The sequence below is a fragment of the Gekko japonicus genome, unplaced genomic scaffold (assembly GCF_001447785.1).
Source record: "Gekko japonicus isolate JY-2015 unplaced genomic scaffold, Gekko_japonicus_V1.1 scaffold1635, whole genome shotgun sequence".
Lineage (NCBI taxonomy): Eukaryota > Metazoa > Chordata > Lepidosauria > Squamata > Gekkonidae > Gekko > Gekko japonicus.
Window position 1 is genome coordinate 174,229 of NW_015168098.1, and position 14,408 is coordinate 188,636.

Below are 14,408 nucleotides of genomic sequence, written 5' to 3' on the forward strand. Positions count from 1 at the left end.
GTGGTGGTGGTGGTGGTGGTGGTGGTGGTGGTGGTGGTGGTGATGGTGATGGTGATGGTGATGGTGATGGTGATGGTGATGATGATCACTTGGAGTTTCAGAGCAGCTAACAATCTCCTTCCCTTCCTCTCCCCACAGCAGGCACCTTGGGAGGCAGGCAGGGCTCAGAAAGGTCTTAGAAAACTTTGACTGGCCCAAGGTCACCCAGCTGGCTTCATGTGGAGGAGTGGGGAATCAAACCCAGTTCTCCAGATTAGAATCCACCACTCTTAACCACCACACCGAGCTGAATCTCCAGCAACGTCTGGGAGAGATGGCCCTTCAAGCATGAGGGTCCCAGGCCATGATTTATTTATTTACGTGATTTATACTCCCACCTTTCTCCATAATGGGGACCCCAGGTGGCTTACGGGAGCAGCTGCAGCACAGCCTCGAGGCTCTCCCACTCTCATTTAAATTTATTATTATTATAGTGGTCTGAGCTTGTTGGGGCTATTTTCTTCTTCCTTGGTTTTATTTACAAAGGTGTTTTTTTTTTTACAATACCTTGAATCTCCCTGAATGAGCTTAGAAAAACTGGAAGATTGGAAACACCCTTTGGTAAAACATTCTGATTCTGTTTTGCTTCAGTCACCGTGAGATAACAACTTGGTGTTGTCTGTCTGTTAACTAGAGGGACAGCTTTGTATAGAGTGCATTACACTAGTACAATATAGAGGATACCAAGGCCTTGGGTCAAGAGTGTAGTCAGGTCAACAGAGCCACAAAGAGGAGACAGTTTCAAAAAGGTGAAATTGGCAGAAGGCACTCCTATGCCAATTTATGCAAAACTGATGCTCAAAGTGTGTAAAAACAACCATGAAACTCTTCACCTGATCGTATCAAGTCAACTTGACTCATGCAGGTCAAGTGGATCCATCCCCTTAAGAATGCTTGCTTTCCCAACTGAGACCACCTCTAATGTCTGGATTCATATTCACCTTGCTAGTCTTAATCCACATGTCCACAGTCTCCAAACACTAATTCCAGACAGAGACAATTCCTTCTGGAGGATTATATATATAATATATATATTCTCTTCAAAGAAAACCATCTCCCATCGATCGGACAGAAAACACTGGAAGAAATGGAGAGAACGAATAGACACACCTCAACCAGAATCTAAATAGATTAACAAGAATGAATAGTACACTAGTGGATATTTAATCAGATGAATTGGGAAGTGTTGCCCTTAACTATTTATAGGCTGAGACCATTACATCAGTTGGTGAAAATATATTGAAAGAAGTAGTTGGTAAATGTTTAGTGAGGTTTTTTGTTAAGTTGTTGGTGGCTACTTTTACTTCTCTGTTCAATTTCCTCACGTTTGTAACAGAATTATAATACAAAATGTTCCTGCCAAAAATGAACAGCAATGTCCCTGCCAAAAACGAATGGCAAAACCTACAGAGGAGCCATGGGAAACAGCCCAATTGCATTGGTTGTACTTTGTTTGAACAGTAGAGCACAATAAGACCCACAAATACCCTTTAGAATAAATGGTGGAGCCACCAGCCTGCATCAAATACATGATAAATGCTGTGCTCCCCAGGGGAGCATCGCTGAAATCTCTTGTGTGCCTTAACAAGCAAAGCACTAACCTCTTGTGTGTTTTGCAAAGACGACAAGCTTAGGGATAGAGCTGTGTACGCAGAAGTTGCTGGAGCAAAGAGATGGAGAAATGTATGCAATCAGTTTCCAGAGTTTGTGAGATATGAAATTGAAGGCTTTGGTCAAAGGCATGGAAGGCTTTGGAAAGCTACAGGATCAGGAAATGGTCTTGTAGAGTGAACCTTATGCATCCTGAACTTTGCCTAGGCAGCTTCTTCTCAGTGGCCACCATCAGATTCTTCCTGAGCTATAACCTGAAGGGTCCATGGGCTTCTTTGGCATCTGAAGAAACAAGAACAGAATGCTGGGAGGCCAGAAAAAAGACTGTCTGTGTCCTTTAAGCAAATAGGATTGTAAATGGTGAGTACTTATGCTAGAAGCTCACATTTGGCTGGGGAAAATAAAAAGGGGTTTACTTTACAATGTGTCCCCCCACAATGACACCATTCTAGGTAAAGGTTTCCCTTGCTCGAAAGCCGGTTGACTCCGACTCTAGGGATGCGGTGCTCATCTCTGTTTCCAAGCCGAAGAGTCAGCGCTGTCCAAAGACATTACCATGGTCATGTGGCCAGCATGACTAGATGCCGAGGTGCATGGAACACTGTTACACCATTCTAAGTCCAGTTAAATCCATGGGTTTAGAAGGGTGTAACTTGGCTTGGAATGGTGCTGTTAATGCGTCATGTTTTTTCTTTGCTATCTAGGATATGACTTTGTATATGGGATTTTATTTCCCTTGGCTTCCACTGGCCCATTATTTCATCAAAATTAATCTCCAGTTTTAGGAACTAGCCCACTTTCCCTCCCCTTTCAGCCTTCTAAGAGACTTATGTGCACAATTTTGTGCTGGGCAGACATTTTGTTTACAGCTGATTCATACAGGTGGGTTGCCATTTCTCCTTCTTCCCGCTAAATGGCTTTGGTGCTACTTGACACTTGAAACCTATTACACTGAGCCAGATCTGAGACCAGTTGCCCCTCAAAGACCAACGAGATATCCAGGGCATAAGTTTTTGAGAGCCGAAGCTGCCTGTTCAGATATTTCAGGGCTTTGAATCCAGAAAGTTCTAGAAATAAACCTGAGAATCATGATTTTTGAGGAGCCACTGGACTTGAATCTTGCACTTCTACTGCAGACCAACACAACTTTCCACTTGAAACTATCACCCAGAGCATCTCCTAATGTAATCAAGTCTGCAACACATCCTGTATGTTATTCTGAAGCTGAAGATTACAGTTCTTAGATCATGGCTGAAACATATATTTTTTGCTTCCCACCAGCTCCTTTTTTTTAATTGAGTGTTCTTGTACTGAACATTCAGCCAGATTAAGAATTTCAGAGAACTCAGAAATACAAACTTAGACTTTTCTGCACAAATGGGGTCTCCCTGCTCTTACATTTGTATCCCTCTGCCTCTCTCGCTCATTTCCACAGAGGTATTTGCAGTCCAAGGAGCAAAAAATGCAGTTTGTCATCTCTCGCGGCACAGCATCAGACTTCCCATAAAAATAACAAGCTCGAGCGTGTCCAGAATAGGGCAACCAGGATGGTGAGAGGGTTGGAATCCAAGTCTTATGAGGAAAGGCTGAAAGAGTTGAGGAGGTTTAGCCTGGGAAAGAGAAGGCTTAGAGGGGACATGATTGCAGTCTTCAAGTATTTGAAGGGCTGTCATGTAGTAGATGGAGCGGATCTATTCTCTGTTGCTCCTGATTGCAAGACTAGATCTAATGGGTGGGAATTACAAGGGAGTCGTTACCGGCCAAATATCAGGAAAAACTTCCTAACTGTAAGAGTGGTTGAGCAGTGGAACAGTCTGCCTCGGGAGGTGGTGGATGCTCCTTCACTGGACGTTTTCAAGCGGAGGCTGGACGACCATCTTTTGGGTATGTTGTTGGTATGTAGGTATTTAGGACTATCTTTCGGCTATGCTCCTGCAGAGTGCAGGGGGTTGGACTAGATGACCTGCAAGGTACCTGCCAACTCTAACATTCTATGATTCTATGATTCCCTGGTTCCAGGAATTCCCTTGCTGTGCCACAGGAGGAAGCAAACTGCGTTTTTGCTCCTCAGACTGCAAATATCTGCAGAAAAAAGAGAAAGTGGTGGAGGAATACAAATGCAGGAGCAGAGAGACTCACTTGTGCAGAAAACATCTTTTGGTGATCTTTTGGTTGGTCTTAATGATGGATATTATATGTCTTGCTTTTGGACATTTTTATGGACCAGAAATGTCTATCTAAAATCTCTGGTACCAAATTGTGTGAGGAATACCTTTCATCAATCATATGTGATCACCAAAGTGCACCATTTGTGGTTCTGTTTAAGGTCATCAACTCTTTCTTAGCAGTCACGAGCACCAGCCTTCCAAGTTCATCCCATTCATTAGATGTCAGAGGTTCAGCCTAAAGGAAAATTCAATAGTGAATCTGGAGGTTCCTCATTTAGGAAAGAACCTAAGAAATTATGAACAAGTCCTAAATAATTTTAATAGGGCTAGCTATATTCTTTTGGGAGGAGAGACGCTATAGCTCAAATCCCTAACTTATAGGTAACTTAAAACTCCATTTTACAGGCAGCATACCTTTCATTATCAGATGAGGGAGGTATATAATCAAGGTTTGACACATGAGCTGGCATCTGGCCAGCCACTTTGGAGATAGAATATTGAAATAGATGGATTTTGTGTAGATTTTGAAGGTCCTTCCTTCCTTCCTTCCTTCCTTCCTTCCTTCCTTCCTTCCTTCCTTCCTTCCTTTGTTTTTACTTCCTTCCTTCCTTCCTTCCTATAGCTGAACTGAAAGTGGTAAAATATTTACCACCCTAATTAATGTGGTCACCTTAAAAGTCTATCCAATGGGCTTGCCTGCGTATGGGCAGTTCCATACCTTTACCAGCATGGAGCGACAGAAACACTGCGGTGTACACATTTGCTGTACTGGGAGATAGTGCCCAACAAGCCATTTCTTCTATGCTGGAAATCATGAAAGTTTAGGCTGGGATGACCAAGATAGTTCCCTCCCCAGCGTCCAGTTTGGTGACTCCTCCTCATGCCAATGAACCCCATGAAATGAATAACGGTAATGTTGATTTTATGGAAGATGAATACTATGAAAAATACCTCTAAACAGGCCTCTAACTTCATCATTTCCCTTTCTTTTAGGGTGGTACAAAAATTATGAATAGCACCACGGTGAGGGAATTCATTCTCTTGGGGTTTACGCAAAACCGAAAGCTTGAAATCTTCATATTTCTGATTATTTTGTGGACGTATATTTTGACCATCATGGGGAACATGGTAATAATTGTGATCACACTGGTGGATCACCACCTCTACACTCCAATGTATTTCTTCCTCCGCCATTTTGCAATCTTAGAGATTGGGTTCACCACTTCCATTATTCCCAAAACACTGGCCAACATGGCCAGGGGCCATAAACGTATCTCTATATCCGGTTGCTTTTCACAAAGCTTTCTGTACTTTGTCTTTGGGACAACAGAGTTCTTACTGTTGGCAGTGATGTCTGTTGACAGATACATGGCCATCTGTAACCCTCTTCGCTACTCAACTATAATGCACAGTCAAGTCTGCTCATTGCTGGTGCTTTGCTCTTGGCTAGGAGGTTTTCTCCTGATCCTGGGTCCAGCAGTTGCATTATTTCAGATGCCGTTTTGTGGCCCAAACACTATCAACCATTTTTTCTGTGACAATGGACCCTTGATCAAACTTGCATGTATTGACACGAGCCTGCTTGAACTCCTGGACTTCCTCATTGCCACAATCTCTGTCATTGGGACCTTGACGGTTACCATTGTGTCCTACGTCAACATTGTTTCCAGCATCTTGCGCATTCCATCATCTACTGGGAGGCAGAAGGCCTTCTCCACTTGTGCCTCCCACATCACCGTGGTGTCTCTCACTTACGGCAGCTGCATTTTCATGTACATCAAACCCCAAGGCAACGGCGAGGTCAACTTCAGCAAGCCTGTGGCGATTCTTAATGTAGTTATATCTCCTTTTCTTAATCCATTCATATACTGCTTAAGGAACAAGCAGGTTCAGGATGCCCTGAGAACTCTATGTAGACGGGGGGTTGAGTTTCGTAAAAAGTCTGTAGAGTGACTCATGGAAGCATTCTCTTACTGAGGTTAAATAGAAGGATATGTCACTTTGAAAGTTCAGCCCAGACATCTTGAGAAAGTAGACACACATAGACTTATCATTTGTGAGTTGACGAATACCTTTATGTCTCTGTCATGGTGTAGCTCTTGTTGAAGGAAACTAAAATCACTGGGGCGAAACTGTCATTTGAACTTGAAGATTAAATAAAGAGTTATCAGTAATTATAACCACACATAATAATGGCTAAGAGATGGCTGTTAATTTTGAGATGAAATCTATGTTTGACAAGCTCGGCATCAAATGCCCTGACCCAGATAGCCCAGGCTAGACTTATCTTGTCAGATCTCAACTGCTTCATGGGTTCATACTTGGATGAAAAGCCACCAAAGAAGTTGGGGCTTGATATGTAGAGACAAGCACTGGAAAACCACCTCTGTCCATCTCTTGCTTTGTAAACCCCCTGAGGTTGCCTTAAGTCCCTTATGACTTGATGTCTCCACGATGCGTCAAATATGACATTTTACCTCAAAATCAGAACTCTCCAAATGGATGGCAAGTCTTAAAAAAGAATTGGTAGCATTGTACATAAAAGTCTCATGAATACCATCTCTGTTATTAGAATTTGTCAAATGGTATAGATAGCAGGGAACCCTCCTGATACAAGGGGTGGGGAATGCTTGGATGTCTCTTATGGTCATGGGGGGGCTGCTGGGTCAAATATCTAACAGGAAATTCCTTTGCATGATAGCTATTAAACAGTATAACAGCACAGTAGAGACCATTCTCTTTAAAAAAAAATGATGAACTCTAGCATACTGCAGATTCTATAACTACATTGTTCCATACTGTACACATTGTGTACCAAACATGTGTATAAAGCCTTTTGTCTATTACATACACATGCACACGCCTGCACACATACACACAGAGAGAGACTGTATCAAAAAATGAAGAATTTTAAGTTGCACTGATTTAGAATGTCACCTTATTAAAAGTCTGTTTAAAATGTAGTTTGGTTTTTAAGAAGAACTTTTGGAATATATTGGGTTTTGTTTGAGATATTGAACTGATGAAACATAAATCTTGTTTTGTGTATACTATACAGTTAGAAAAATGAAAATATTTGGACTGTAATACTGTTATTGTTTACTTGTATTTGAACCCTTAAATAGTTTCAGATGTCGGGTAGAAAAGATCAGGTATTGAAACCACACCTCTGGATATCAAATTCACATATGAAATATTCAGTGCAGTTGTTCAAACATCCTCATATTCAGAGAAGTCCCTGGTGATTTTTGAACCAAAAAGCCCACCAAAAGAAAGTGGATGGGAGCCAAAACTTGAATACCTGACAGAATACATGATTAGAAATTAGATTAATACAAGAGTGGACCCGCAACAAAATGTTGCTTGTCTCTTCCCGCCCCCTCCCCTCCATTGCGAGCCCCGGCGGCTGCAGCCACCGGGCCTCGCTCGTCTCTTCCCCCCCCCCCCCCCCCCCCCCCCCCCCCCCCCCCCCCCCCCGCCGCGCCGGCTTCATGGCCGGCCAGGCTGCCAGCTCCAAAGCGGCGGCGGCGAGGACAGCAGCAGAGCGTTCCCTGCGCATGTGCAGGGGACGTTCTGTAAGTTTTGGGGGGATTTAAGTATCCCCCCGATATTTTTGTCCAGTTTTTAGATTTTTGTGCACACGTGGGGACTGGCCCACGTGTGCACAAACCTCCCCCGGCCCCCCAAGTGCCCCCGAAGTGCAGATATAGCGATCCACACGGAGGGGGCAACTTGGCTATTAGATATAGTGATTATTAGTTGTTTTGTATAGCTGGATTTGCTGGATACTACAAGCGAAAGATTTGAAGATCATTCTCAACATTTACAAATCTTGTTTGTTAAAAAAGTCAAAGCTAACTTGTTTAAGCATTGTATAACCTCCATATCTTGGGTTTCAGTAGGGGTTTTTTTCTTTCACCCATAGTTTGTAGATACCTTCCCTTGTTTCTTTGCAGTTTATAGAAAATGCAATAAAAAATCTGCTACGGGGGGCTTAAAAATATTATTAGTTGTTTTCTAAGTTTCTTGGTTGTGTGTTTTTTGCTTCTTTTACTTCATGGTTTTTAGGTGTTATTTGCCTTCAGTCTCTGCAAGAAAGACAGAATACAAATGAGTTAACTAAAATAAAAAAGGTAAATAAATTTGCCTCACCTGATGTGCTCCTCAGGGGAGAAGAACGAATGTCCTCTGGGTACCCTAATGAGGAAAGACGTAACATTTCTTGTGCCCTGAAAGGCAGTGTGTTTAGGGACATGGATGCAACACACCGGCGCCTGCTTCAGTGTTCACTTCTGGAGCCCGGAGATGTGCATTACCAGTACAGAGTTTGTGGGCTAAGGAAGCAAAGAGCCCACTGAAAGATATTCAAGATCCAGAAGGTTACTGGATCAGAAAATTATCTTGGGCAGTGAAATTTCTACATCCACTCACTTTGCTTCGGCAGCTTTGTCAGAGTCTGGAGGATCTCACAACTTGTTTCTCATTTGCCAAAAAAATTAAAATAAATAGAAGCCCAGGAACAATACATCTGGTGGCCATGGGAGTGTGACCATCTTTGCAACTGTCACTATCACTGGTGAGTATTTTACTAAGACCAAACATCTGTCCAGTGAGTCAATGGGATTTTCTGACTCAGGCCTTAGCTATGGGTTGTAAGTTACATGCTCAGAGAATCATTTCACACCACCACGGTGATCTTAAAGTGTTATGTGTCTGGTTTAATGCTAAGTTCTTTACCTTAGATGAGAGATGGTAAGCATCTAGACATAATAATAATTGTACAAGATAATGATCACCCCCCAAATAATCCTTCACTTTCAGGGATTCCACTCTTCTGAATAAGTCACCAGAACCAAAGAAATAGTCTACTACACTTGCCCCTAAATGATGTATACAAGTAAAATTTCCTTTTCTATCAAACTGTTTGCATCCATTTAATATTAACAGATCATTCTTTAGTAATAAGGATGCAAAATGTCTGCCCGGTCGATTAATTTTCTTGTCTTTAGATCTTCTGTAACTCATAATTGGAAGTCCTTTATCTGAGTTTTATAGCTTTTCAGAAAAAGGTCTTCATTTGTCCCCCCAACTCTAGCATTAAAATTTCCAGCCATAAGTACTATGGTTGCAGGATGAATCCTGGCCAAAGATTCCAAGTAGTGCTCTAACTGGATCCAGCACTAGGATATTTTAAATTTATGGATAGATGGTGGAAGATAGATGTTCATCAGAATTATAGAAAACTCCATAAACTCCAGCATCTAAGGAGGACAATTAGGTAATTCAGTAACCCTGACTTTGAGGATTACTGAGATCAGACAAATCAACCCTCCAGAGCACCTTCCACTTTCCCCATTTTCTGAACAACATACTGGGATTTTTCATTTTGTTGTTGTTGTTCAGTCGCACAGTCGAGTCCGACTCTTCGCGACCCCATGGACAAGATCATGCCAGGCCCTCCTGTCTTCCACTGTCCTCTGAAGTTTGTTCAATTTTATGTTCGTTGCATCTATGACACTGTCTAACCATCTCATCCTTTGCCGTCCCTGTCTTCTTTGACCTTCAATCTTTCCCAGCATCAGGGTCTTATCCAGTGAGTGCTCCCTTCTCATTGGGTGGCCAAAGTATTTGAGCTTCAGTTTCATTATCTGGCCTTCCAGGGAACAGTCAGGGTTGATTTCTTTTAGGATTGACTGATCTGATCTCCTTGCAGTCCAATGGATTCTCAAGAGTCTTCTCCAGAACCATAGTTCAAAAGAATCTATTCTTCGGTGCTCGGCCTTCCTTATAGTCCAACTCTCGCAGCCATACATCATGACTACTGGGAATACCATTGCTTTGACCATGCAGACTTTTGTTGGCAGGGTGATGTCTCTAGAAAAGAGCAGGAGTCCAGTAGCACCTTAAAGACTAACAAAATATGTGGCAGGGTATGAGCTTTCATGAGTCACTGCTCACTTCTTCAGATACCAACTTGGCAACTTGGGCAGGCAGAATACATATGAGCAACAGTCTAATAAGGAGAACCCTAAATGATACTTGGAAGATGCACTAGTCTTTTTCAAAAACTGAAAAATACCATCAAGGGTTGAGTTCAGAGGAGCGGGGAGGGAACGTAGTTTACCTGATCTGCCATGCAATCCTATGCAGAGTTACTCCAGTTTAAGCTTACTGATTTCAATAGGCTTAGACTGGGGTCACTCAACATAGAATGCACTGCTAAACCACAGAGATCTCCACGAGGCTTACTCCAACCCAGATGTGCAGGTGGGTGTGCATTTTATCCCAAACTGCAATTCTTATGTGGGCCCCAGTAAAATTGCTTGGCTTTTGGAAGTGAATTCAAATGACTAACCCAGCCCAAGTTTTCTCACTGGGTATAGCTTCAGCACTGAGTCAGGATGAAATAATTTGAAGAGACATATTCTTGGTCTGTAGAAGAACAGCTAGATGCAAATCCAGTAGCACCTTAGGTAAAGGTAAAGGTCTCCCTTGCTCGAAAGCCAGTCGAATCCGACTCTAGGGTTGCGGTGCTCATCTCCGTTTCAAAGCCAAAGAGCCAGCACTGTCCGAAGATGTTTCCGTGGTCATGTGGCCGGCATGACTAAACACCAAGGCGCACGGAACGCTGTTACCTTCCCATGAAGTGGTCCCTATTTATCTACTTGCAATGTCTTGCTTTCGAACTGCTAGGTTGGCAGGAGCTGGAACTAGAGACGGGAGCTCACTCCATCATGCGGCACCCGGGTCTCGAACTGCTGAACTACCGACCTTCCATAGCCTGCAGTTCAGCGTCTTAACCACTTGAGCCACCGCAGCTCCTTAGTAGCACCTTAGAGACCAACAAAACTTTCAGGGAATGAGTTTTCGAGAATCAATTCTCCCTTTGTCAGATACTCTCAAAAGTTCGTATCTCGAATATCTCATTGGTCTCTAAAGTGCTACTGGACTTGAATATAACTGAAGACAGAATGTGCACCATTCATATGTGGGACCAAAGTGTTCATTTTATGATCCTGTTTAGGTGCACTTGGAAATAGAGTCCCCGTAGCCACCAATGGGGGATGGTGGGTTGCCAGGCACATGTGAAAAAAAATCCTGGAAATTTGGGGATGGAGCCTGGGGAAGGGAAGGACCTCAGTGTGGTACAATGCCACAGTTGCCCATTAAGGGAGGTCGAGTCCATCGAGCATATGTTCTTTAGTTGCCCATATTATAAGGAGGCTCATTTGGAGATTATGACTCCATTGCTGGATAAGATTCCTGGTTGCACAAACAAAGCCAAGCTTGACTGCCTTTTATCTGATAAGAACGCTAAGATCACTTATCAGGTAGCTAGATTTTGTGCACTGATACTGAGGTTACGGAAACTGTATTTTAAATAGGTTTTAAATTCAAATCTTTTATTTTTGTATATTTTGTATCCTGTATGCTTGTAGAAACTTCTATTGTAACTATATGTATTTGGCTGGTCTAGTGACCGTAATAAATTCTACTACTACTACTACAATGCCATAGAATCCACCCTCCAAAACATCTGTTTTCTCCAGGGGAACTGAATCTCTATAATCTGGAGATGAAGTATAATTCTGGGCAGGGGTCATTTCCTGCAGGAGTGCACAGGAGCGGAGCTCTGGCAGTAAAGAGCCCAGGGGGCAGGCACATGCAACAAACCCCAGCCCCTGCTCCCAGCAGCCCTCAGTCAGAGCAAAAAGCAGCCAGGTAAGTTGCAGAGCTCCCCCCGGCCCCCCGGTCCAAGACAGTCCAGTGGCACCTTGAAGACCAAGTTTTATTCAGGTACAAGCTCTCCCTCCTCTGCGAGGACAGATCTGCACATTCCTACCCCCCCCCAATACCTAGCAGTCCAAAACAGTCCAGTCGCGCCTGAGCGGTGGGTGTTGCCTTCTGACACATTTCCTGTGATGTCAAGGGGTGTGGCATATGCAAATAAGTTATGCTAATGAGTTATGCTAATGAGCTCCTGCACCTCTTTTTCTACGAAATGACCCCTGATTCTGGGGGATCTTCAGGTCCCACCTGGAGGCTGGCGACCTTACTTGGAAACCAAGCACCCATCAGTAGTTAAGATCACCAGCCTTCCAAGTTCATTTGATGTGTTGATTGTCATGGGGTGTAGCCCCAAGCAAAATGCAAAATGAACATAGATTCTTCCCCACAAGAGAAACCTCCGAGAAATTATGAGTCAGTCCTAAATAATGGCAAGGCTAGTGAAAATGGGCTCAGAGCCTCGGGGGTGGGGGAGAGATTTTAAATGAAGCAGGGGCCCAGTCTTGATTCGGGGGGGGGCATTTACTGCCCCATTCAGAGCTGGAGCAGCCAAGGGAAAGATGAGAAGAAGCAAATCAATTTAGCCATTTCCCTGTTGCACTGTGGCTTGATCAAAGCACGGTGACTTTTAGCAGGTCTTTGTGGGCCTTGGAGCTGAGAAGGACTAGCTTGAAGAAATACCTGGGGGGGTGGATGGTTTGCATGCTGGTGTGGTGCAGTTGAGAGGGCTGAGTAACTGATCAAGATAGGGTGAAAGGCTTGTAGGGTGGCCATTCCCTAGTTGGCGGCAGTGTTCCCTCTAAGCTCAGTTAGTGTGAGCTGGCTCACAGTTTCTTAGCCTCTGGCTCACACCTTTTTGTCTTTGCTCAAGAAGGATGGCTCCAGAGTAGACTAATTTATGCAGTAGCCAAATCGCTGGCTCACAGCTTTAAATGCCAGTAGCTCACAAAGTAGAATGTTTGCTCACAAGACTCCACAGCTTAGAAGGAACATTGGAACTTGGCGGCAGGGAACCCCCTGGTTTTGCCAGCCAGCCAGCCAGCCAGCTAAGTTTAAATGAAGCAGGGGCCCAGTCTTGGTTCTATGGGGGCAATTTGCTGCTGGATTAATAATTACTTTCGCATGGCACTGTGTGCAGTATACCCAGGAGAACCTAAGCTTTTCTGGCAGCCTGAAGTTCTAGCTCTTTTAGTGTTATGCACCACTAGGTGGTGAGTTAGACTTATTTTGGGAGCTGAACGAGCTCTAAAAGAACTGTGACTGACCCAAGGGGTCACCCAGATTGCTTCATGTGGAGGAGTGCAGAATTGAATGTGGTTCTCCAGATTAGAGTCCATCATTCTTAACCACTACACCATGCTGGCACTAGGAGCTGGTGGTGGGCAGGGGGAGGGGGCTAGGCACTGTCTGCCATGCTCTTCCCAAAATCTAGGACTGGCCGTATTGCTCATTGTTCTTCCACATCACATAGAACCATGCCTCATGGCGATACAATTATCATTGGCCATACTGATTTAAATGTGCATAACAAAACAATGCTTTATTTAAAACACCTATAAAACCAAAGCTCTAATGATTCATTTCTCTTCCTTTCAGGCTGGTCCCAAGAACAATGAACAGTTCCCGAGTGAGAGAATTTATACTTTTGGGTTTTACTGACAACCATGAGCTTGAAATCTTCCTCTTTTCCCTCTTCTTTGGCACATATCTTTTGACCGTCATGGGGAACACAGTGATCATCACAATCACACTAAGGGATCGCCGTCTCCACACCCCAATGTATTTCTTCCTCCGGCATTTTGCGGTCTTAGAGATTGGATTCACCAGTTCCATCACTCCCAAGGCATTGGCCAACATGGTCACGGGCCACAGGACCATCTCTTTATCCGGTTGCTTCCTGCAGTTCTTTGTCTATTTTGTCTTGGGAGCCACAGAGTTTTTTCTGCTGGCAGTGATGTCCTTCGACAGGTACGTGGCCATCTGCAACCCTCTTCGTTACACCACCATCATGAATGGTCGAATCTGCTCGTTGCTGGTGTCCTGCTCTTGGGTGGCAGGATTTCTGCTCATTCTGGGCCCAGCCATTACATTATTTTACATGCCATTCTGTGGCCCAAACATCGTGAACCACTTCTTCTGTGACAAAGGACCCTTGATGAAACTTGTATGCATCGACACAACTCTGCTCGATCTCGCATATTTCATCACTGCCGTATTCATCCTTACGGGGACATTGACGGTCAACGTTCTATCTTACGTCAATATTGTTTCCAGTATCCTGCGCATACCATCGGGTACAGGGAGACAGAAAGCCTTCTCCACTTGTGCTTCACACATTGTTGTGGTCTCCCTCACTTACGGCAGCTGCATTTTCATGTACGTCAAACCCAAAGGCGCCAGTGAGTTCAGCTTTAGCAAGTCAGTGGCTGTTCTTAACACTATTGTGTCCCCTCTTTTGAATCCATTCATATACTGCCTGAGGAACAAACAAGTTCAGGATGCCCTGAAAGCTGCATTCAGATAAAGCACTGGGTTTTAAGAAAGCTCAAAGGGTTGGATCCGGGCATGTTTTTTGCTCTGTTCCTCCCCCAGTTCTTCTCTTTATACCCAGGGGTCATTTCATAGAAAAAGTGGTGCAGGAGCTCATTAGCATAACTTATTTGCATATGCCACACACCCTGACATCACCGGAAGTGTGTCAGAAGGCAACACCCACCGCTCAGGCTCCACTGGACTGTTTTGGATTGCTAGCTATTGGGGGGTGGAAGGAAACGTGCAGATCTGTCCTCACAGAGGAGGGAG

The 14,408-nt window shown here is 43.9% G+C and overlaps 2 protein-coding genes across 2 annotated transcripts; both read left to right on the forward strand.

Annotated features, from left to right (window-relative positions):
* The first annotated feature begins 4,826 nt into the window (after positions 1–4,826).
* LOC107113441 (olfactory receptor 49-like) lies at positions 4,827–5,771 on the forward strand. The gene has a single exon (XM_015414771.1). It carries the CDS (start codon positions 4,827–4,829, stop codon positions 5,769–5,771), a length of 945 nt encoding a protein of 314 aa, XP_015270257.1.
* A 7,447-nt stretch (positions 5,772–13,218) lies between these two features.
* Positions 13,219–14,130, forward strand: LOC107113452 (olfactory receptor 49-like). The gene has a single exon (XM_015414782.1). The coding sequence runs from the start codon at positions 13,219–13,221 to the stop codon at positions 14,128–14,130; it is 912 nt and encodes a 303-aa protein (XP_015270268.1).
* The last annotated feature ends 278 nt before the right edge of the window (positions 14,131–14,408 follow it).

Bases quoted from the DNA above. Each gene is read 5' to 3' on its own strand.
- LOC107113441 (XM_015414771.1), top strand. From the start codon at position 4,827: ATGAATAGCACCACGGTGAGGGAATTCATTCTCTTGGGGTTTACGCAA.
- LOC107113452 (XM_015414782.1), top strand. From the start codon at position 13,219: ATGAACAGTTCCCGAGTGAGAGAATTTATACTTTTGGGTTTTACTGAC.